A 24783-nucleotide genomic window follows, 5' to 3' on the forward strand; every position below is an offset into this window, starting at 1 on the left:
AAAAGTAGACGATGATCCTTGGGTTCGTACATGGGATGTGTGATCCCATGATTATTAATTCGGAACCGAACATGATTATTAATATCCTACAATTTATTAATTACACGACTCGATCGATTCTTTTAAAAATGCATTGATTATTTATGATGTTTCTTGTAAATTAAGCACATGATCCAAGCTCTCAAAATCTTCCATTTATATATATATATATATATATATATATATAATCAAAACCTGATCATGTCCTCGAGCACATGCCCCCTAAGTGGCTAATCCTAACAACCATATATACTCGAGATTTTAAGATCATTTTATTCATTGAGCCGTATATCAATCGAGGAAGAGATCGAGAACAACAACATGTGGGAGCTGCATTGCAACATATATAAATATATATATATATATATATAATGCCTTGATTACCTCCCAACAAGAGTAATTTGAATGTTCCTAATCCTTTTCGATTATGAGCCAGACCAAATTATTGTGCATGTTTTTTTCTTTCGGGACAAAGAACAAAGCCTCAACTTATATTTCCTGTTTTATAGTGTGATTAAGATGATGAAGATGATGAGGCCCACCTGCAAGACGAGAGCTAGCAAATTAAAGCAAAAGGGGGGCATGACAAGAAACCAAATTAAGCGTGGCTTACTGTTAGGTATCCTATATCTATTATCTAACGTACAGCTTGTTCGAGCTTGCTTGCAATTAAGAAGAAATACCGTTGGAACAGAATGATTACTTGCTGGAATGTTGGACCTCAGTCTGCACCTAATTATTAGTGGTTTTAAATGTTTAAAGAGCGATAATTTGTACAAATTTAAAATATATAAGTCTCGTAATGACCTATTCAAAACTTACATATTTTAAGATTATAGATATGGAAAATGCTAAATGTACTTAACAAAAACTTATAAAAAACTTACTTCTCCACGTGTCAGTTATTGATATGTTAAAAATCATGAAATTTGAAATTCAAAAAAAAAAAAAAAAAAAAAAAAACTAACCAGATGAATCTTGTAAGTAAAAGTGTAAATAAAACTATAAGTACATATAGCACTAACATCCACATATATACTGATAACATTAAAAGTTATGAAGCATTATTTCTGTTTGGTTTGATACTTGATAGATTAACATTCTTGTTTAATTTATTAGAAATAAATGAAAATATATTATAACAATAAATAGGATACAATCATACAATTTTTTTTTAAATTATTTTCAACAACAACATCTATTTTAGAAAAAGTTAGCTCGACTTACAAAAATATAGTACTAATAAAGCATCCAAAAGTAAAGACAAGAGGTGTAGCGAATACAATGCAGGTAATAAAGTATAGAGGTGAAAGATGTCAAAGGTTAGTTTATATTCTTTGTTGGAAACAAAAACCGGTTGTTTTTTCGGATGGAAGCTGGTGGGCTGCTCACCAACCAACAGCTTAACTTCGTTGCTGTTAATGGTAGAAGTATAGACAAGAACAAGAGCAAGAACCAACCACTTAGAGTGAATGATACCACCTTATTATTTGCGTGGTTACTCTAATTATTACGTCTTCGTTGCTTTACGGCCTCATGTATGCCCATCTGATCTTCATTTGTGATCGATGTACCAAATTTTGTTTATCTCGAGATGGTCGAATAATTCTTCTTTTTACAATACTCGTGACGTTTACGTCCATTAGAAAGAGACAGTGAAATGGTCATGATAATTGTTTACTTCCGGAATAATTAAAAGAAATTTAAGTGTCGGGAAGGATAGCTACGTACATACACAACAAAGACACAGATCATTCTAAAAGCTATGGATAGACAGTACTGCAGTAGTCCCACTCTCACCAGACGCCAAACAAGGCTCAACTGGTTTTGCTGCTTCATATCTCATTCTTAGCTGGTGTCGAACAGTGGGCCATGCACTTTTGTCCCCCCTCTCTCTCTCTCCCTCTCCTCCATGGCTTTATATACGAACCTTCCCTCCCTCTATCCCCACAGCATTCACAACAGAGACCCGGCCTAGCTAGCTAGCCTGATCTACATCTCTTTCCCTCTCTTAATTCCATATTCAAAACCCATTAAACACTTTCAAAGATTCGGTACACTGTTTCAGAAACCCATCAAACACTTTCGAAGATGGCCAAAAACGGGAAGCTAACAAAGCTCAAGTCGGCCATAAAAAGATGGCCTTCATTCCCCAAGCTCACCCGCACCGCCAGCTCCGTGGCTGCCGCAAACGAATCCGATCAGGCGTCGAGGGAACTTCATGCTGTTTACGTGGGAAAGTCTCGGCGGCGATACCTTGTAAGCTCCGAAATCATTGAGCACCCTCTCTTTCAGGAGCTGGTGGACAAGTCGTCGACCGGTGAACATAATGATGGGGTAGCGGTTGCTTGTGAGGTGGTTCTGTTTGAGCACTTGCTGTGGATGCTTGAGAATGCTAAGACTCAGTTGGGGTCCATGGATGAGCTTGTTGAGTTCTACACTTGCTGAATTCGAGTACTGCAGTGATGATGATAATGATCATGGATGATCAAACTCCAACAAGATTCAACGAATTAGTTTGTAAAGATTATATGAGTAGGGTTAATGGTAGCCATTAGTAATATGCGTGTATTAATGTTTGACCGTTGGATGAATATTTATAACCCATTTCATTTTAACGGAGATCGTGATGTTAAAGAATTGATTAGGCTGGTTGTAAGGAACTCTTATTCATCATTATTTTGAAGATTTGTTACCACTTTAATTTTTTTGAGTGATTGCTTGTTAGTTCGTCGTCGTTGTCGTTCGAATTTCTCTCTTTTCTCTTTCTCATGTATAGCTTTCTAAAAGTAATCAAACGCTTAACCCCACAGGGTGGTGGCTTGAATTGCAGGCCACTTAATTAGAAGCCCCTTGGAAACCACACAACCCTTCGGGCTCATGTGCTACTCAGCTAAAGCAAACTCTAGATCCAAAAATTATAACTATCATTTAATTATAATAACCATATAACGAAACAAAAACAAATTAATGAAATTTAGTACTGTTGCTGACGGATAATAAGAAAATTCTTGTCCAACTTGCACGAATACGGCTCGCCCTAATTTGGGTCCTACTATACTGTGCTATGAAGTTTTTGTCAACCTCCTTAATTATTTAGAGCGTATTGATCGATGGTGGACCTAATCATATGTTTTCTGGTAAGATTGATCAACGAGTTATGGCATCAAATCCCAAACAACAACTTCGTCACATATACTTCTCGAGCAAATGTCGGGAATTTTTCTATAGATCTCTTCAGAGTCCCAAACCAATGGTTGGCTTTTGTAGGCGCTCGAGTTGCCGGCGATGACAAACAATACCGACGGGGGACGGTAGAACGTAGATTAGAATAATGAGATTATTGTTAATAAGAACTTATATGTGGGGGGAACATTAATTTAATAAGCAAATGATTGGATAGTTAGTTAGAGATGCTTCTGTGGCATATATACAAACATGAATTGATGCACATTTTATTGTCACAAAGGCTGTTTGTATTGGAGGACAGACACTTTGCTTAGCAAAGGTTAACAATTTCTTACCAAAATAAAAAAATAAAAAACTATACACGTACGAGAAGAAAATGGAAGTGACCATTATATATACACCGTTGATAACACAGGGAAAGTGGGACTGGATTGAATTAATCAATGGTTTGGTGGTTAAAATCCCTTGGGATAGTAAGGGCTACTTGACAAAGACGTCATCTTATTGTCTTAAGTACTTTCTTTCTAGGATCGCATGTGACAGTTCAGCCTTGAATTTGTCTTTGCAGTTACAAACTGTCTTAACACTTTCACGACCCCAGAAGTTGCAGATGAAGGCATGGCTCATGGTCCAGCATCTGAGCAGCCAGCCAAGACGGTAACGAAACCAGTGGCTTATATGATGCCGCCCGCTCGCCCCCAGGTTGCTTCACAGTTAATAATGGTCTGGACAGGCAGTGGCTCAAAGCACTAGGAGCAGGATAGAAGCCTGCTTATGCGGGGGCAATCGGCCAATAAACGGTGTGCGATTACCGTGGGCCTTGCCCACTAGCAGCTCCATTTGGCTGCCAGATTATATATATTTTGATATTATTATGAGTACAAATAGCTCAGAGAGAAGGGAAAAAAAAGGAGGGAGGAGGAATAAAATATGAAGGGAAGCAACCAAAACATAAACTGGCCCGCAATGGTCCCTCTAACTGGCAACAATAAGGACAAGTTGCGACAGAAACGTGGATTTAGAGAGAAGGAAAGTAGACCCAATGCGCTGCTTTGAGTGTCAAAAGGACTGTAACCTTTGTCCCCTGTACTCTGATTTCGTACACAATTGATGTACATTTTTCTGTGCTACTCTCGCCGACAGTTGGTCCAAATTAGGTTTGACATTTTTTTTTTATTTAACGATTTAGAAAACATTTTTTTAATAATATTATAAATTTTTAATAAATATATCTATTTAAAAATAAATAAAATAAATAAATAAAATTACCCTTATCGAGACCCATTTCAGATTCTCATTTACACTCACGGTAGGCGTAGTGGTACTCTTCCGTGCTTAAAAAGTTGCGACTACCAACTTGGCATCCATTATTAATTATAAAAAAAAAAAAAAAATTCTTTTTATAATTACACTTCATATATCAATTTGTATATCAATATCGATATATAAAATATATGTTTAACAAAACGATATAAATTAAAAATAAAAATAATTTTTATGAGATAAAAAATTTTATTATTTTTTCAAAAAAATAATTATATATTTTTTTAAATAAAAGAATTATCAGTACGTAAATTAGCATATAAACTTATTTATATTTAACAAAACTCAATTATAAAATATAATAGTAAAATTAAAAATACTAGTTGCAGTACAATATTGCAGGAGGACGTTGTTACGTAAGATTTTCATAAAATATTTTTTATCAATCAGTTAGTAGTTTTTTTTTTTTCTTTCACCATTTTTTTAAACCATTTAGATATTTTTAAAAAATAAAAAAAATCACATATTTATTTAAAATATTTATTTAATTACTAAGTAAAAAAAAATTAAAAAAAAGTTTCGGTAAACAATTTCTGTAGCGGTATTGTTTTCCATTTTAGTGTCCACAATGCTAACTTGCTGCTTTAAGGATAAGATTAATTACCCATCTTTGTCTTAATACTTTACCTTTATAAAAAATGGTCGAATATATTATATTTTCTGACAATCTCTCTCGTTCACGTGTGAGACTAGACTAGACAGCACGTGGGCCTAGCAATGAAGTCAGTTTTCTTTTATTTTTCTTGTTTTTGAGGGGTCAGCTTAAGGCTTATCATAAGAAAAGCAAAATATCAGAGTAATTCAAACAAAAAATGTGACTTTTTAAAAGCAAGGCAGACTAAAAATTCATACAAGACTGACACCAATCGACACGGGTTAGCCAATTTATACTATACACGACACGTTGTTCAGATGTGTAATTGGCTTGGTTTTTCATTGTTTGTCACTCGTAAAATAACTCTCTGATCTTCATGACCAAACAGTGCACACAAGATTGTTTCTCTTGGACCTTCTCATCATCCCTCATTGCAGAAGCCATATTATTCACCTGAGCTATACATCAACTCCATGAAATCCTCTCACCTCCAATAAATCTTTTAACCCTAAGATCTAGAAACTTCATTTCGATCAAGTACTGCTTTTAAATTTAGGAAATAAACCTTAATTTGCTGGCTCTTTGTTCTACTCGCGGTTTTGGCATGACATGGCCTGGTTTTTTTTTTTTGGGGGGGGGGGGGGGGGGGGGGGTGTTTGACCTACAAGGGGTACGTACTGGACCGAACATGTCAGTAGTGACTCTGAGATTGAGATTGACAAAAAGAAATGGTCCACTTCTGGAAAATACCTAAAAGGTAGGGGTGTGTAAAAAAGGCTTTGGACCGGTCCGTCCTGTGCAACCGAATTGAGCCCACCCGACAAATGCCGGGTTCTTCGGATCCAAGTCACCTACGGGTTGAGAGAAATCTATATTGGTCGAAACTAATAGATCCGCTATACGCTTTCACTGCACAAGCTCTTTCTCTTAGTTTTAGAAACCCTAGCCACTGCCGTTCGACTTCGCCGTTCGATTTCGCTGTTAGACTTTTCCGTTCGACTTCACCGTTCGTCTTCGCTGTCCAAGCCGGTAAGTCCCTCTATTAAACGCATTTTCCCCTAAACTGAGCGATGATTTTGTGCCCTGGATCCTTCCTCTTTCTGTTTGCAATAAAAAGATGATCCTCTCTCTGTTTTTAGAGCTTCGTTTCTAACTGCATTGATATGGATATCTGCATTTGGTTATGTCATTTTTATTAGTGTTTACTGAAGTTGGTTTTAATTCTTTTTCCTGAAGAGTTACTGTTGTTGGTCAAAAAGAGCTTCACAAACCTGAGTCTGATCACTCCTGCATACATCTCGAGTTTGATATTTTAGGGACTGGCATTATGTAAGTTCATGAATTTTTCTGGGCATTTTTCTGCAGTTTTTTTTGCTGCATACAGCTCTGTCTTTTGCTGAATCTTGTGTATGGCAAATATATAAACATATATTTTTCGCTACTCTCTTCGATTGTTCTTCTACAACGAATGGAATACATAATTTTTACTCGAATGTTCATCCTTGCCCTTTTTTTTTCGAGGTAGAGAACTGCTTGAAATTCCCATTTCATGTGTTCATTCAATTATGCTGGCAATTAGAGAAGCGAGTCCTCTACAAACTGTTCTTTTTTTGAAGTTCATTGTTCTACACTATTTCTTTGACGGGTTATATTATGTCTCCGATTGGTTTGGCTGCTTTTTGCTCTTTTGGCAAAGATGACATAGATAAGAATTCTGTCATTCTGAATATAGACAATGCACTTCAGGATTAGTTTAGTTTTGAGGCATTCCTCATCAAAATGGTTGATTAATAGAAGTGACCATATTTAGATGCTTGAGCTGGAATCCTGGACTCAATAGATTTTTCTTGTTCTGTCTGTATCATGTTTGCAAAATTGACCAAAAGATAAGATGATAACTGCATTTCTTCGTGTGAAAGTAGTGGATGTCTTAAAATAGCCATTGTAAGGATTTCTTTGAATGATTGGGAAATTGTATTGGGTTTACTCAGGGCTTGTGGAAACTTGGATATGTATTAATCAATGGAGGCCTTTTGAGCAGTGGAGCTTAATTTTGTGAAGGTGTTGACGCTAAGCACTAAATTTTGATTTGGAAACTTTGACAATGGAGTGCAATTTAGGCACAGGCATTCTGATTTAGAGCTACTTTGTGCAGGGGTTTTTTTTTTTTTTTAAATGACTGCTGATATTTACCTTAATACTTGCTCTTCATGACAGAATGAAAAATGTTTAGCCACAAATAAATTTCATAAAAATAAACTCACAAGTTGACATTGCTTGATGTCGTATCTAATTATAAAATTATTTTTATTATAAAATAGATATAATGTATTACATGAAGCCATATTAGTGTGTGAGTTTATTTTTGTGAAATCTCTTTATGCCTGTAGTACTTCTGTGATACGAACATCACTTTCCACTTTCTTATCTGATTATGCTAAAGCTTAGCATTTAGTAGTAATATCATGGCTTTTCCCTTTCATACCATAATGTATAAAACAATAAACCCTTTCATTAAAGAACCAAATGCAGATATCCATAACCAAATTCAGTGCTCATAGTTAGGTTGAATATTTGTTTGAAATGCTTGGAATAATTCTTCAGCTCATGCATTGCGAGACTACTTGTTCTTGTTATCCTCCTCTGTTCTTCAGTTTTAATACATACTTTTTATTTTTCTTGCAAATTACACTGGCTGGCTCTCTTGGCATAAAGTTCTAGAATTTCTCAACACAGTTCATTTTTATTAATAAGCAATTCCTTGTTTTGGTACGGGGACAAATTTATGGTAATGTAAATTTAGAACAGCTATGATTATATAATGTTGGTGGCCTTGAAATCATTTATTATTCTTAAATTAATGCCATAAAACCCTGCAATAAACAAATAATCATAATTATAATTCTCACTGCAATATTTATGCCATAAAGTAAACACTTGGAAGCTTTCCTTTCTTGTACCAGTTTTATATTTGTGTGTGTGCGGTTGGATGCATTACTAATATCTTGATTTTTGTATGTAATATTATATGTCAGTTCATATATGGATTGCTTCGAAAGTGACACTCATACCAATTTAAGAGATAATGAGACGGTTACTCATTTGGATAACCGATCACAAAAGGCATCAAATATTAATTTGTCTAGTGACACAAGTCTCCCTCCTCGTGAAAGGATGGCAAATTAAGATCCCTCAGTCGTGTGAGATCATTTCACTAAAATAGATGAATGCCCTTTAAATGACCCAAAAGCGAAGTGTAATTATTGTCACAAGCTTTACTCTTGTCATCCCAAAAGACATGGTATATCAAGTATGCTGCAATATCTTGATATTTGTAAACAACATCCCCATAGAATCAAACTTACGGATCAACAGAATATGAGTCGTGATGGGCCTCTTGAGGGAGTTGGAGATAGTGATGTTAGTAACTCGGCAAATGCACATAAGTTTGATTCGGAAACTGTACGAATGACAATTGCTGAAATGATCATTTGTGATGAGCTTCCATTTAGGATAGTAGAAGCCCAGGGATATAGGAAGGTATGTAGATCTCTTGAACCAAGGTTTCAAGTACCATCTCGAACCACTGCAGCAAGAGACTGTATTAAACTGTTTAAAATGGAGAATGAGAAGTTAAGGAAAATTTTTAAGACGGTTGGGCGGGTTAGTTTAACCACCAACACATGGACATCAATTCAAAAATTAAATTATATGTGTCTTACTGCACACTTTGTTGACTCTAACTGGAAACTACACAAAAGAATTTTAAACTTTTGTTGATTCCTAATCATAAAGGAGAAACTATTGGAAAGTGTGTAGATTCATGTCTACAAGATTGGGGCATTGACAAAATCTTTACTGTTACAGTTGACAATGCTTCCTCAAATAATGTTGCTATTGAATATTTGAGAAAGTTTGTAGGAGGTCACTTGTTTGAAGGGAAATATATTCACATCAGGTGTTGTACCTATATAATGAATCTCATTGTGAATGATGGGTTAAGAGATTGTGATGATTCAATCACAAGGGTGCGCAATGCAGTTAGGTATGTTAGATCATCTCCCATAAGAATGGAGAAATTCAAAAAGTGTATAGAGAAGGAGAAAATTGATTGTACAAAATTGGTATGTCTTGATGTTTCCACGAGATGGAATTCGACTTATCTAATACTAGAAGTTGCATAAACATATAAAAAACTTTTTTTGCCGTTGGAGAAAGATGATGATTCTTTTGTTCGTTATTGTCGTAGTGTGAACTTGGGCCCCCTAACTCTAATAATTGGGAGAGAGTTAGAGTATTGATAAAGTTTTTGAAGATTTTTTATGATGCTACTGTGAGACTTTCTAGCTCTTTATATGTCACATCTAATGCATATTTTTAGGAGTTTTGTGACATACAATCACGTTTGTAAAAAATGAGTCAAAGTAATGATGCAGTGTTGAAATGTATGACGGAAAATATGAAGATTAAGTATGACAAATATTGGGGATCAATTGAAATGACAAACTTGTTGATATTTATTGCTGTTGTTCTTGATCCAAGATGCAAATTTAGTCTTTTATATTTTTGGTTCAAAAAGATATATGGTGGTAATTTAGTCGAAAAATGATTGCAATAGTGAAACACTTGATGATGGACATTTACTGAGAGTATAGTATTTTGTATGGGAGTTCAAGTGGAGTTTCCTATTCTGAGCCTCATTCCTCAGTTGATCTTACTATGATTGATTCTGATTCTCAACAGAGTTTTTGGATTGAGTATGAGTAAGAAATTATTGAGTCTAATTTGATAAACAAATCAGAGATTGATCAGTACTTAAAACATGGATGTGAGGCACGAGCTCCAAATTTTGATATTTTGGATTGGTGAAAGATCAATAAAGTAAAATATCATATTTTGGCAAAAGTTGCACAGGATGTAATGGTCATTCCCGTTTCTATAGTTTCTTCTGAGTCAGCCTTCAGTGCAATGGGTCGTGTGCTTGACCCATTTCGTAGTTCACTATCTCCAAGAACAGTTGAGACACTTGTTTGTACACAAAATTGGTTGAAGGATCCAATACCCATTGATCTTCGTGCCTCTTTGGATAATATTGAAAGCTTTGAGGCGGAATTAGGTAATGAATTTATTTTTTATTTACATATTTATTAAATTTTTTCATAATATTTATTTTTATATCATTTTAATAATCATCATGTGTTTTTTTAGAGTTTGGCCCAAAATCAAGCTTTGCTTATTATGATGAGATTGAGGAGTAACTCAAGGCTTATGCTCTATATGAATGGTATGATTTTTATTTTCACTCATTTGTATATGATTTGTATGAATTAAAAATTCTAATTTGATTTTCCCCAATGTTAGTTTCTAAATCTTTGATATTGGATTTGTAGATTCACTTGCAAAATGGTGGATTAAAATGGAATGTAGGTAGTAGCTTTGGAAGCCCAAGGATGAGCGGAGGTTTTTGAATTATAAGGGATGCAGGGGAATTTTGTTGCTGCCTTCTCAAACTATGGAATTGGTTTTAATAGGTTTTAATGGTTTTAACAGTAATTGTATAGAAAAATATGTTTATTTTGTAATTTTTTTATTGATAGTTTTGTACTAGTATTTTGCTCACTCCTTAATAATGAATTGATGTTGATTCGTATGGGAAAGACAACAAATAGATAATCAACTCACCTACACGAACCTTCAGATTTTAAATTAAAATATATATATATATCCGTCCGTACATGCGGACGGGTCGGGTCGGGTTGGCGAGCTTTGCCATTTGGGTCAGATATCAGATCAGGCACATATCCAACTATTTTTAATCGGGTTGCAGGCCTACTAAAAGGTATATATATATGCCGATCCAATGTATTAACGTCGCTATTTCTTGCCTCCTACCAACACGTGATTTACTACTTGTGAGACGAAAACTGGATTTTATGAGTGATTTTAAGAGAAATTACTCTTTCTAAGATTATAGTAGAGAATGTGAAGCATCACAGCAGCACATAGACTCAGGTAATTGAAGCAGTGAGAAAGCGATCAACTTTCACTCAAGATATATATTACCCGAATTTGTAGTCGGGATCCCGAGACAGATGCATGCACCTGTCGTGTATGCTATTGCCGTTTGAGAATAGCTTTAGTTATAATTTTTTTTTTTATAAAAATAAAATTATAAATCAACATAATTTATTATGAAAAAATAATTTTTATTATATAATATGTATAACTTTCGTATAATTGTAAATTTACTTTTATAAATCTTTTTATCCCGTAACCCTTCTCCTCTCCAACTCGAGAGTCGAGACCCAACTTCAAAATATTTTTCCGAGGGAGTTCACATTTAAGCAAATTACACTAATTGCGATCTATTTACTGGCCTGTTGAATCCACCAAAAAGGCGTTTCAATTCTTCACAGAATCTGAGCCCCAACTTGAATAGCCCATTGGAAAATTAATGACAACGAGAAGGGACCATGGTCCTTAGGGGATACTCGAAGCATCTTCTTTGCCGAATGTAGGAGTGCTTATGCATAGCCCGACGATGAGCGGTGACAGACGCAGTATTCTGGTTCTACGGGACAGGGTGGCGGTGGCGTTGACGGTGACGTAACGCAAACAACAATGACATAGGTAATCCTCTCTCTCTCACTCTCTCTCTCTAAAAATTTAGCTTATATATAGTTCATATTTAATCCAATATGTACCCAGTTGAAGTTGATCGTGTATCAGACTTATTCGTGGCTCCCTCATTGAAAATCGCTGTTTTGGTTGGAAAAATGGTCATAAGTTTTATCATTACCAAGAAGCACACGAGCAATTGCTTTGAATATTATCCTCCACAAGTTATGGGATATTAAAGGGTATTCCTGGGCTCGGAAATTCACCCCCACACCCCCCCCCCCCCCCCCCCCCCCCCCCCCCCCAAAAAAAAAAGAAAAAAAAACGCTCGAAGAGTTTTAAGCACGTGGGAATCAGATGAGCAACCATGATTCCACCTTATTCGGCTTATTTGGTGATATATTGCCTTTCATAATGGGTTTTCGGAAGTTGTAGTCCATGTTCTTATATATGGATGTGATGACTTTTACATTTGGTTAGAATGGTTGATCGTACTTCATTTCTTTACGAGTGCATTTAGAAACTTGTATGCCTTTTGGAAACCGAATGGATGAAGTCATTTTGAGTTACAAATTTGTCTTGTAAAATGATCCAATATATGAAACCAAACCAAGTATTCAACTGGTTGTTGGTATATATAAGATAATGCCCACACTTTCATATTAAATGAAATGCTGCAATTTTATAGGATCCTTACCTACTGGTCCCATCTAAGTGGGGTCCTTTGAAGGGTGATTTGAATATGGTCTTATCCTTAAGCATTTGCGTTAAGTGGCCACTCTTGTGGCTCGATCATGCACAATTGTGCTGTGATGCCCCAATACTTTACTGGTGTATTTGGTATTTGCCATGATTTCATTTACATGCGTACATACGTATGCACATGTTCATGTGAAAGTGTATGGTATTTAAAAGTCACAAAAAAATGTGACTAAGTGATATACTGGGATGTTCAATTATACCCCATAGGGCCAGAGGTATCGAATCATCGGTGTAGGATAAATCGAACGAGAGTTTTTTCCTTTTTCTGATTTCTTTTTCTATGCAAGCAGACAAATCCCAAAGACTTGATTTTTTGTTGTATTTTAGGGGAACTTGAGGGGTAGATTTAGAGCACTGCGGCAAACTTCCACTACAACATTTTTGAGTTTTTGCGGCTGTTTTTTTCCCGGCGTTCTATGCGTTGGACGGAAGAGTGATATACAGCCCATTTTATTACGGCGACCCATATAATGACGCAACAGGTGGCATATTGCGGCGACAATTATTTCGCCGCAATAAAATTGACCGCGAAATGCAATATAAGGCGGTCTTGACGTTATTACCGCGACATTTGTGCGACGCAATAGTATTTGCTTCAGCATTACCTATTGCGGCGGATGTGTCGCCGTAAAACAGGGGATTTATTTAAACCCCTATTTTCCTTCTCTCCCAACCCGATGCGTATACATGATCTGCAGCTGAAAAACACCCTGACTTCCCTCAAGCCGCCGATAACCTTGTCACGCATCATCACCTCACCCAGCAGGTATCTCTCTCTCTCTCTCTCTCTCTCTCTCTCTCTCTCTCTCTCTCTCTCTCTCTCTCTCTCTCTCTCTGTGTGTGTGTTCTGGTTTGACCCTCTCGGCCTCTCTCCATTTGCAGCACAGATCAAACAAATTGGGAATTTGGGATATAATTCCCTTAACTCCAGCTACGAATTTCGGTTTCCCTAATCCTGCTGCCGCAACAATATTAAGGTATATATATAAATTTCAGCCTCTAATCTATATAGAAAATGCATTTTGGCAAACATTTCAGATGTTTTCTGGGCTGCATATAATCGGTGATAAATCACCCCTCTTTGTACCTCTTGCCCTTGCTCCTGATTTTTGACGTATTTCTTCCAGTTTATTGTGGGTTTGGTTATTTCCATCACTTAGATCAATATCTTCAGATTCCCTTACGCAATTTATTTTTACACTTCCTATGGTTGATGTAGATTTATTTCTCTCCTCATTTTGCTCTGTTTAATTAGGTTTAGCTGAAATTATTGTGCATTTTATTAAACTACAACAGTTGTAATTTCTGTGACCATTTACATCTATCTAAATAAGAGCTTATTTACCTCCATTACTGCACATCTCCACCTACAATGCTCATGATAATGATCCTGATAGATGTCGTTTGTTTCTTTATTTCTTTTTCATTTTTTTTTTCTTGGGGGAAGGGGTTGATAGGCCATGGAATTAGTGGCCATGATTCTTTAATATGGCTGGAATCATTAGCACCCACACATGTGTGCTAATGAGTGAAGAGCTGCTTGTGCTGCAGCCAATTAATCTGCTGCATAGATACCAATTAGTGGCCATGATTCTTTAATATGGCTGCTTTAACAAATTAAATAAATAATATTGTTTTATAAAGAATAAATTAATGTTGACACTAAAAGTCATATCTTTCCAAATCTAAGACCATCAAGCGACATGGTTCATGAGGTACTTTTTGGATGATGCATGTTTGTAGTAGTCAAGGTGATCGGGTGTTAATATTAACATGGTAACTAATATGAGAGGGGTTTAAAACTATGAGTTTGAAATGGTCCAATGTATGTGGTGCACAATTCAGTAGTGTGTAGTTAGTTGGTAATGCCCCTGGGAGACATTACCAATTTATCTCCATGCTAGATAACTGTGAACTGTTGGTTAAATTTCTGACAGTTTCAAAGTCAAAATGGCTGTTAGCATGCTTCATCCATTAATTACTTTTACATACCATGAAGAAATGCATTGAGTGTGGGTTGGATCATGCTATATGCTTACATCTTTGTGAGCTAATTCGTTGCATGACTTTTCCAAACATCTATATTTTGGAACATTTTAAAGGATTGATGATTTATTATAATATCAATGCATTTCTTCTTTTGTTTTTGTAATAGAACTAAACATGGACATCACCCACTACCACACAAGTCCTTTGATACTTACACATTCCTATCATGGGTGATTGGAGCTAACATAGGAGTTAGGATTATTCAGACATGTCCATTTTTTGATGGGATGCTATTGCCTTTTGTGAGGGATCATGAACCCTTCATAAATATCTGTATTTATGACTTCATCCCCATACTGAAGTTCTATACTTGATCTCCTATAGATATAGAAGTTCATAAAACACCCATACACTTCCTATTTTTCTATACCACCACTAGAGTGCTTTCTAAATGAGCACAAACACCAACTATTCCTCTTATGAAATATATCTCTCTTTTTTTCACTGCATACTCCGATGTCTATAAACATCTAAAACCAAGTGTTGAAATATTCCTTTTTCAGATGGACAAAAGTTGGATGCACCTCACCGATAGGTTTAGGTCAAGGGAATATGGCATTGGGGTTAGGCAATTCCTCACAATGGCTCGAGCTCATGCTCAAGGAAGTACAACAGTGAAGTGTCCATGCCGTAGATGTCGTAATAATTCCTTCTTGCCAATCAGTGAGGTAGATAGGCATTTGTTTATTACGGGTATTGATCCAAATTATACTAATTGGATCTTTCATGGCGAGCAAGAACCGTTTAGTTTCTTGGCCGAGGACGGAGATGATATACCTGATGGTGGTGACAATAGTTATATTGATGACATCGACGATATGTTGGGTGACATTCATGCGGCAAACAATGTAGGCGAAGAAGATGACATGGCTCCACACCCCGGGGAGCCCAATACGGTTGAACCCGACCCGAGCACCTTTGAGAAGTTGTTGGAAGATGCTCGTCGTCCACTTTATGATGGTTGCAACTCATTTTCCAAATTATCATTCATTGTTAAGTTGCTCCATATCAAAACTATTGGCGGATGGAGTGTAAAGTCCTTTGACATGTTGATAAAACTATTGAAAACAGCTTTTCCTGATTCACTCTTGCCAGAATCTTTTCATGAGGCACGTGCATTGGAGCGAGGGTTGGGATTTAGATACATTAAAATTCACGCTTGCCCAAACGATTGCCTACTCTATTGGAAGGAAAATAGCAACTTGCAACAGTGCCCTAAGTGCAAAGCCTCTAGGTGGTTGTCGGCCACATCTTCTAAACGACCAGTGCCCCAAAAGGTAGTGAGGTATTTTCCACTGAAGCCAAGGCTGCAGAGACTATTTATGTCCAAGAAAACAGCTGTATCCATGAGGTGGCATCATGAAGAAAGGGTACAAGATGAAAGCACTTTGCGCCATCCGGCTGACTCGGAGGTGTGGACCACATTTGATGCCGAGCATCGTTGGTTTGCTCAAGATCCTCGAAATGTGAGGCTCGGGCTTGCTACTGATGGGTTCAACCCATTCAATAATATGAGCAAACCATATAGCATATGGCCAGTGATTCTAGTTCCATATAATTTGCCTCCATGGCTATGTATGAAAGATCCATTCTTCATGTTGTCTACACTAATTCCTGGGCCGAAATCACCGGGGAATGAGATTGATGTTTACTTACGCCCTTTAGTTGATGAACTACTAGAGTTGTGGGAAAATGGGGTTGATACGTATGATGCCATGGTTGGCCAACGATTTCGATTACATGCGGCTTTATTGTGGACTATCAATGATTTTCCTGCGTATGGTAACATTTCTGGTTGGAGCACTAAAGGGAAGTTGGCATGCCCTTGTTGTAATCTGCATACAGATTCTTTCTGGTTGACAAATGGGCGAAAGCATTGTTACATGGGTCATCGCCGCTTCCTTCCAACAGGGCACATCTTCAGAACCAAGAAGAATATTTTCAATGGAAAAGAAGATCTACACATGCCACCTATGCAGCTTTCAGGGGAAGATATAATGCACCAATTAAATAGCATTGGGCATGTAGATTTTGGCAAGGGTACTAAGCGGAGAAAGCGCACCCCTGAGGAGTTAAACTGGACAAAAAGGAGTCTCTTATTTGATCTACCCTATTGGCCAGCTCTGAAACTTAGACACAATCTCGATGTTATGCATATCGAGAAGAACATATTTGACAATATTTTGGGTACATTGATGAATATTCCAGGTAAAACAAAGGATGGTATCAAGGCTCGCAGAGACTTGGCCGAACTCGGTATAAGGAAAGAATTACATTTGAAAGAAGTTGGTGATCGAGTTATTATTCCTCATGCACAGTTCATGTTGCATGGAGATGAGAGGAAAGATTTTTGTGCATGGTTGAAAGGTGTAAAATTCCCTGATGGTTTTGCATCTAACATTTCAAGCTGTGTTAATGTCCGCGAGTGTAAAATATCTGGTATGAAAAGTCATGATGCCCACATATTTTTACAAAGGCTATTGCCAGCAGCAATTGCAGGGTACTTACCTCGTGATATATGTATCACATTGAATGAACTTAGCACATTTTTCAAGATTTTGTGTGCACGGACATGCAAAAAAGAAGCAGTTTTACAACTTGAGTCTAACATTGCCCTCAATCTTTGCAAGTTGGAAACAATATTTCCCCCAAACTTTTTTGATGTAATGGTCCACCTGGCTGTCCATTTACCCAGAGAGTTGTTGCTAGCAGGACCAGTTCAATACCGTTGGATGTATCCATTCGAGAGGTATTTGGGCAAGTTTAAGCGGTATGTGAAAAACAAAGCCCGACCAGAAGGATCCATTGCTGAGGCTTATATTCATATTGAATGCTTGACGTTCGCATCAATGTATCTACATGATGTACCAACTCGCTTCACTCGAGAGGATCGAAACATTGATGTTGGTGTCCAAACATCCGAGATATCAGCCTTTGGGATTTTTGATCAAAAAGTCCACCCACTTGGTATCGCAACACCTATCCAGTTGGATAAGAAACTATTTAAAACTGCCCGATGGTATGCCCTCAACAACTGCATCGAGATTGAACAGTTCTTGGAGTAAGAGCCTTGAACTAATTGATGGGCAAAAAATAAATTTAATCTACCATAATTGGATAGTGATTAGGTACTTTATGCTTGTTAATATACTTTATGTCTTTCGTGTAGGGAGCACTACAACATCTTGAAGGAGCAGAGCTTATATAACATTGAAAGGCGGCATGAAGCTGAATTTCCATCGTGGTTCAGGAAACGTGTAAGTTCAGGAAGACTTACATAATATCTACCCCACTTTATTTCCATTAATAGATACGTACTTATTCATTTCCATTGCCTTGCTTGTCTTCATGTCATTATTTTAGATTCAAGCGCTACGTGGTAGGGATCCCCACATAGTATCTGACGATCTTTATGCAATAGCTTGTGGGCCTGACCCTTGGGTGGGTTCATATTCTGGGTGTATAATGAATGGTATACGATTTCATACACAACTCCGGGAATTGAGACGTAGGACACAAAATAGTGGTGTTCTAGTTACAAGTGAGCACCAATCAAGTATGGTTGATTTCTATGGTGTTCTGAATGACATATTGGAGGTGAGGTACATGGGTTGGCGGCGTGTGTGGTTATTTAGTTGCGATTGGTTTGATGTTGGCGATCCAATTCGAGGGATCAGGGTTGGTGAGCATTTCACAAGTGTCAATCATAGTAGAACTTGGTATAAGGATGAGCCATTCATATTGGCATGCCAAGCTTCACAAGTATTTTACCTCAAAGACACGAGATTTTCTGGTTCTTGGCACATTGTGCAAAAGATCACATATAGGAATGTATATGACGTTCCACAATTGGATCGCCATGATGATGTAGATGAACCTAGCGAGTCCAATGTCTTCCAAGAAGAACAAACTCCAAAAGAAGCAGTACCAGTGGACACCGAGCATAATGTCGACAACCCCCAATGGGTAAGGCCAGATGTTCAGTCAGCCACGATAGCCACTACCGCATTGGCTGGGGGAAGTACTCACAATGTCAACAACCTGGGTAATATCGACGACATTTCAGATGAGGAAGAATTCAATTCTAGCGATACCATGTCTAATGGATCATGTGAGGAGGAAGACCTTGATGACACCGATGCGGAGTCTAATGTTGAAGGCTCTCCGAGTAATGACACTCATCGAGGATGGGATTCAAGCTAAGGTCTCACTTCCAGAAACCCTTTTCTTAATCATATAGCTTCCAAGTACATAATCCATCATATTATACCTTTAGTAATGTGGTAGATGTCATATGGTGTCTTTTGTAATTAATTCCATTCATATTAATATATACTCCAGTATTTATTATAATTTGAAACTGTATGTACCAGTTCAATATTGGGGTGTTGAGTTGAATAATCTTTAAGGAAAATATACATGGGTAGTTGGCGTACATGAATTATGGTTCAAGGAGGCATGGGGTGTTGATTAAAATATGGGAAAGTAAGTGTGTATCAGTGCACATATTCTCTAGCCTCTATTGCTTCAAGATTTATGCATGGAGTGCCTGATTTGGTATTTGGTATTTTGTAATGCATTGAACAGATTCACAAGTTTGAGACTGGTGTGATTGGTGATCGAGTTCAAGGATGATGGTAGTAGATGGATAAACGAAGAGGAGTTGGAGGACAAAGTCATGCCGACATTCTTGGGGAGTACCATGAAGCAGCTAGAGAGCAAGTTGTTTTAATTACTACAATCCCCCAAACTTCTTCAGTACATGCTGCATAGCCCCTTACCTTATTGCCCTCAAAGTTAAATACTGATATATATACATATATATATATATATATCACAAGAATTGGCTAGTGGTTTGTGATAAATAGTGCAACGAAATATTGTTTAGTATTTTGAAATTATTCAGCCAGATATGTGGTGTAAACCCTGGAGGCATGTTTGCATCGAAGTGGGGCCATGAAATCTGAACGAAGGGGTTAAACATGTATGCTTGTTTATTGTGTGGAAATGGTGCTGATCAGTTATTCGGTATTAGATAATGGAACCCTTCTTTTTTGGATATGAACCCTTCTTAGAAGATGGTAGATGGTAGAGGTTATTACATATGCATTGCATTACAAGAATTGTGACTGGAGTAAATTCATTTGAGAAGAATGTTATGCAGCAGGCCAATACATTTATTATAACTTAATTAATATGTATTTACTGGGATATAACACTTTTATCCTATTTCATTTATTATACATAATTAACAGGTGAAAACTTATGCTCGCATAAGACATTAATGGGCGAAAGCATTTTCATGCCCAGCTCTGATATGTTGGTATGTAGGGATCCATTACTTGATCGGTTTCTCCGAGCTAACCATAAATCATGCTAGTATGGTTAGCTATACAATTAATGAATTGGAAATCATTTTAAGATTAATTTGACATGTTGAATACGTTGCTGTTAGTTAGAGTACTTGGGCAAGTTTGTCCATTCCAAAACAGATTAATTAAAATAGATTAATTAATAAGCTAATTCAGTTAATATTTTTATTAATTATTAATATATATATATATAACTTTTTAAACAATGCTCTTAAAACGAGGAAAAATGCTAAGTGAGAAGGATACGTTCATATTATACAAGTACAGGAGGCGGGAAAATTATTTCATGAGGCGGGATCCTTCATTTGGGGGGAAATATCTGGAAAGCCGTAAGGGTAAATTCGTAATCACATTCTTTGCAAAAGCTGAAGAAGTATTACACAACCATTTAGTGTTTTATTTCATAAGCACTTTGCGTACAAGTTCTTGGAGGAAGTGTCTAGAAAGCTGTAGAGATTTTCAGGGGAATTAGGGCCATCGTCTTGAGCTGAAGAAGAGAAGCTTACCTCAACTGTGGTGCAGCATGGGCTCAAGGGGTCACTGTGGGTGCTAGGTACGTTCTCTTGAATTTTTATATTTGTATGGTTGAAGGGCCGAAATGTTTTCTCTTGGGTATGGTGTCCATTTTCTCTTCCCCACCCCCATTTTCGTAAGCCATGGGCGAAATATACATGGGTTTCCTCCATGCCTATGTCAATGACAGTTCTATTCAACCTTGATGATTTTAGTGATAATGATTTTAGTGAACCATAAACATTGTTGGTTAACTCCGGGTTGCATAGAGATACATGCAAGAACCATGAGGGGATTTACTAGACAAGGTTTACACAGTCTCTTATTTTATTAGGCCAACCATATAATTTCAGAGGGCATTAGAAGAAGAAATGCATGTTCTTCTAAAATAAGTCAACCGACTGGTTCTTGCATGTATATGCCCCCAATGTCGACAATTGCTCCGTGTGCTGTTTGGTTCATATGGTAACCAGCATTCATTCTTTTTGCTATTTAACAGTTTAAATAACAGTCAAATTAGGGTGGCCACATTAATTTAGAATCTATATATACCTTCAAGAAATTATGTTCTAATGATCAGACAACTTACTGGTAGATGCCGTGTGTAAGTAATATATTAGACATTGGTACATAGATTATTTGGAAATGGTCGATGTCTATGCATGTTGTAAAAGCTACTGATTTTACCATTGCAGTACAATCAGGTGTATCAGAATAGGGGGTAAATCTGCAGCTCATTACAAGAATGGTACGAAGTTTGATTGGTAGAGGAGTCCGTGGACGCGGAGGAGGATTTCGGGGCATATCGGTGCGCAGGCCAATTATACAAGACGCTCAGTCACCACCCAGAAGCTCTGAACCGAACCTGCGAGACGAGGTTAACTCCTCGTCATCAGACGACTCAACCCAACCACCCGATGTCGTATTTGAGACTGAGTTCCCAGAACAATTGGATGGAACAGGTATCTCTACTATTTTTTCTAATAAATTCCAGTCAACATTTACTTACTATTAGAGTAAATACTTACAACCATGCTAATCCAAATCAGTTCTAAGTTGGGCACTACACCACTATAGTAATTTTAATCCTCCCATTAACTTTGTTAAATTCAAGCTGTGAGTAAGAAACGAGGCCGTGGACGAGCCAAGATGACAAAATTTGACATGCTTCGAAAAATGGGCCCGATTCCGTTGCTTATCAAGAATGGAGACACTAAGGTGTCATGCCAAAATGCTAACATTTTCAGTGGACGGGTGACATGGATAATAAAGCATTATGCAAACATGGGTTACAACCGTTGGAATGAAGTGCCAGAAGCTGAACAGGAGGAGTTGTGTGGCCGTGTCCGAGTAAGCAATACTACTTATCACAATAGCTGTAGGGGATAACCAGTCAATATATTTTGTATTGCATACCACACATTCCTTAATTTTACACTTCTGTGACATTGATTAGGCTGACTTTATTGTTGAATGGGAAAAAGAAAACCATCGAAAGACTGTTATTGACCAACTACGTAGACGGTTTAATTCTTTCCACTATGACTTACACAAGATATTCCTTGGGTATGGGAGTACGAAAGTTGCTCTAGCAAGAGGAACCGAGTTGGTGGATCATGCAGTGTGGAGGAAATTGTGCATGCGCTGGGGTAGCAAGGAGTTCAAGGTATAAACATTACTAACTATGAAAGTTGCTTTGAAATTAATCTTTCTCCGATTTTTTAATATTCTAGTAACTTTCGTTGCAACTTATCTCCTCTTTCTATTTGGCAAAATAAAAGGCTCATTGCTGATAATTTACTTGCTGGAGTAGGCCTTGTCGCTGCAAAACAAGGCTAATAGAGGCAAACAGCTCACCAACCATACTGCTGGCAGGAAATCCTTTGTTCGAATACTCGAAGAGCAGGTAATTATTATCTTAGTACATGTGTGATTATCAGTCCTTTGAATTGAAATCAGAAGTTATACCTACAATATGGTAATGGGAACTTTGGGTTGGACATTCCTCACAAAATTTTAATTGTATGTTTCAGCGTGAGGGTGTTAATAATTTGGTCGAATTTTTTAAAGAGACACGATGGTCCAAGAAGAAGAACGGGTTTGTAACCGACATGAGTGAAGAGCTGTATGTGAGTATATTTTGCTATGTATAAAACTTCGTATTTTTGTTGTAATTAACATAACATGTACATTTGTGTTGTAATACTTCATATCTAAAACTGTTGGAAAATTATTTATACCTACAATATGACATTCATGGCATTACTTGTTACACGTAGAAAGTAAAATATTTAAAACTGAAGCATTTTCATGTTGAAAGGAAAAAATGGTGGAAAAGCTGAATGAAATGCAGCCGGAAGAGCGCACTAAAGAGGCAGCAGCTGCAGTGTTTAGGGAGGTCCTAGGGAGGAGATCAGGATATGAGAGGGGTTTGGGGGAGAAGGTAATGCCTGTAACTCATGGAATAGCCCAAACTAGTAACAATGGAGGTCTATTGAGCGAGGATGCACAGTATTGGAAGGCGCAGTTTGAGGGGTTAAAGGCAAATGTTCAGGAGATTTTACTAAAGCAAGCAGAATTTGATAAATTTATGACATACACTCAATCACAACAACAGTCACAGGGGGAGTTTCCGAGGGAGACTCCGGGGGCTATGTAAGATAGTCTTGTGGTAGGTTTTTTTGGGACTTTTTGGGAGATATTTTGGAACTTTTGGACTATTTTGAGAGGCAACAGATTATGGTAATGTACATATAGTTAGTTGGCTGACAACATTGACATATTTTGTGAGTGGCTTTTTGGACCATCATGTATGGGTGTTTGCCAAGAGAGGTGGATGCATTATATATTTGGAAACAAAGATGGGGTTTTATAAGTACTGCTTACAATTTCAACTTCATGGGTAGTAATGAACTCCTTCCTGTCTATATAGACAGGACGCGATTTGGGTTGATAATATGATGGTAGTGCAAAAGAGTTTGATACGTGCGACCTTGCCGATACATGTGGGGGCGACAACCCTTTCAAACAGGTATTTATCAAAAACTGGCATCTAGTTAATTTGGTACTGACTTCGAGTTGCATTAATTTAGTAGGATTTAAATGGTTGTTTCATTTGAAAGGGTAATTTCCTGCATTATAATATAAGATGAACTATGGGGTAAGTTGATCTTTATAATAATGTTAGTTAATAAACATTGTTAGTTACTACATACAGTTATGAAAATAAATGGTTAGTTCTGAATGGATTGAGGAAGCAGTTTGGGGGGAGTTAATAGCACGGTTAACCAATTATTTCTAAGTGGTATGAGCAGGGTAAACTCAACAATTAATATATTTAGGTTCCCACATTAAAATCTATTCACCTCAGGTAGATGTTTAGTTAAAAAGCAATGTAATCTGATGGATATAGTTTGTGGGAATTTTATATTACTTTTCTATATTTAACCAGTGGGTTTTTGTATAATTTTGGATGCAGGAAAAACTGTTGGGCAAGATGGGGCTAGCTGATGGGTGATTGGTGAAACTAGTACAAAGATGGGAGCAGTTATGGTTCTAGACACAAAAGATACTGATGGTTCCATGATTGAAAGGACTCAAATGTTGTCAACCTAGGGTACACTGTCTGAATATATATGATAATTATAGTTGCCGTGTATTAAATGTCCAAAAATTATTGCCTCATATGCGACTGCACAGTAAGAAGTTGCTAATTTAGGTAAATATGTAATAGAGTGATTGGTACATCACTGGTAGTGGAATTAGGTGGATCAAATGTATGGTACACCAAAACTATGACAGCTTTCAGGGTATATGAAGTTGCTGGAATATAAATGATACAATATTTACGTAGTTGGAAGATGCATATTTCTGTTTGAGCCATAAATAGGTTGGAAAACATGTTAATTGATGTTTGAAGTTACAGCTTTAAGTAGCATTTCTCTATTTCTATCATTTGCAGGTTTATGTTCCCACAAATATATTATGGACGTAAAAAGTTATTATAGATTGCGAGCCCGAGGCTATAATTTGCTGTGAATTTACCATCAATTTGCAACCAAGAAGATATTTATTTGCTGCGAAAAATCCAGACATTTTTGACACTAATGATATGAATGTAATATTTCACGTCGGATAAATATAATAGCAAGACAACTAACATGGGTCGCAAAAGCTACATTTACGTTTGCGACCATAGTAATCTTTTGCAGCCAATTTTTGACATTTGTGACAAATATTAGATGAATTAAAAATTAGTCGTGACGGTCAAGTACAATTGAGAATGTCATGAGTAATTTGCTATTTGCGACCTCGCAGTTTTTT

The 24783-nt window shown here is 37.0% G+C and overlaps 4 protein-coding genes and 1 long non-coding RNA gene across 10 annotated transcripts; all 5 read left to right on the forward strand.

The window, feature by feature from the left end:
* The first annotated feature begins 1937 nt into the window (after window positions 1-1937).
* On the forward strand, window positions 1938-2743 carry LOC122280049 (auxin-responsive protein SAUR78-like). The gene has a single exon (XM_043091004.1). The coding sequence runs from the start codon at window positions 2131-2133 to the stop codon at window positions 2485-2487; it is 357 nt and encodes a 118-aa protein (XP_042946938.1). The 5' UTR covers window positions 1938-2130; the 3' UTR covers window positions 2488-2743.
* A 7619-nt stretch (window positions 2744-10362) lies between these two features.
* LOC122303223 lies at window positions 10363-10773 on the forward strand. Its single transcript, XR_006240635.1, has 2 exons — window positions 10363-10430; window positions 10537-10773. It is a non-coding gene; the product is annotated as an uncharacterized LOC122303223 (long non-coding RNA).
* A 4305-nt stretch (window positions 10774-15078) lies between these two features.
* Window positions 15079-17856, forward strand: LOC122300711. The gene is made up of 2 exons (XM_043111563.1): window positions 15079-17636; window positions 17745-17856. The coding sequence occupies exons 1-2, from the start codon at window positions 15079-15081 to the stop codon at window positions 17854-17856; spliced, it is 2670 nt and encodes an 889-aa protein (XP_042967497.1).
* On the forward strand, window positions 17381-18901 carry LOC122280090. Its single transcript, XM_043091049.1, has 2 exons — window positions 17381-17832; window positions 17939-18901. Exon 2 carries the CDS (start codon window positions 18041-18043, stop codon window positions 18776-18778), a length of 738 nt encoding a protein of 245 aa, XP_042946983.1. The 5' UTR covers window positions 17381-17832; window positions 17939-18040; the 3' UTR covers window positions 18779-18901.
* A 2274-nt stretch (window positions 18902-21175) lies between these two features.
* Window positions 21176-24321, forward strand: LOC122280060. Of its 6 annotated transcripts, XR_006229724.1 has the most exons (7): window positions 21184-21422; window positions 21575-21810; window positions 21917-22126; window positions 22274-22366; window positions 22494-22589; window positions 22781-23491; window positions 23939-24321. XR_006229724.1 is itself a non-coding variant. In XM_043091029.1 (6 exons), exons 1-6 carry the CDS (start codon window positions 21206-21208, stop codon window positions 23975-23977), a joined length of 891 nt encoding a protein of 296 aa, XP_042946963.1. In that variant the 5' UTR covers window positions 21184-21205; the 3' UTR covers window positions 23978-24321. The 6 variants fall into 6 exon arrangements, 3 of the variants coding, with proteins under 3 accessions (XP_042946963.1, XP_042946949.1, XP_042946972.1); XR_006229727.1 differs by lacking the exon at window positions 21917-22126 and having other exon boundaries at window positions 21176-21422; XR_006229725.1 differs by lacking the exon at window positions 22494-22589 and having other exon boundaries at window positions 21182-21422.
* Window positions 24322-24783: the final 462 nt, after the last annotated feature.

The sequence above is a fragment of the Carya illinoinensis genome, chromosome 1 (genome assembly GCF_018687715.1).
Source record: "Carya illinoinensis cultivar Pawnee chromosome 1, C.illinoinensisPawnee_v1, whole genome shotgun sequence".
Classification (NCBI taxonomy): Eukaryota; Viridiplantae; Streptophyta; class Magnoliopsida; order Fagales; family Juglandaceae; genus Carya; species Carya illinoinensis.

What these genes read in the sequence shown, in the direction of transcription:
- LOC122280049 (XM_043091004.1), top strand. Translation starts at nt 2,131, where the DNA reads ATGGCCAAAAACGGGAAGCTAACAAAGCTCAAGTCGGCCATAAAAAGA.
- LOC122300711 (XM_043111563.1), top strand. Translation starts at nt 15,079, where the DNA reads ATGGACAAAAGTTGGATGCACCTCACCGATAGGTTTAGGTCAAGGGAA. An exon ending in GAGATTGAACAGTTCTTGGA is followed by an intron (nt 17,637 to 17,744) that starts GTAAGAGCCTTG and finishes TCTTTCGTGTAG; the next exon opens with GGAGCACTACAACATCTTGA.
- LOC122280090 (XM_043091049.1), top strand. Translation starts at nt 18,041, where the DNA reads ATGAATGGTATACGATTTCATACACAACTCCGGGAATTGAGACGTAGG.
- LOC122280060 (XM_043091015.1), top strand. Translation starts at nt 21,206, where the DNA reads ATGGTACGAAGTTTGATTGGTAGAGGAGTCCGTGGACGCGGAGGAGGA. An exon ending in GGGGTAGCAAGGAGTTCAAG is followed by an intron (nt 22,127 to 22,273) that starts GTATAAACATTA and finishes TTGCTGGAGTAG; the next exon opens with GCCTTGTCGCTGCAAAACAA. An exon ending in ACATGAGTGAAGAGCTGTAT is followed by an intron (nt 22,590 to 22,780) that starts GTGAGTATATTT and finishes TCATGTTGAAAG; the next exon opens with GAAAAAATGGTGGAAAAGCT.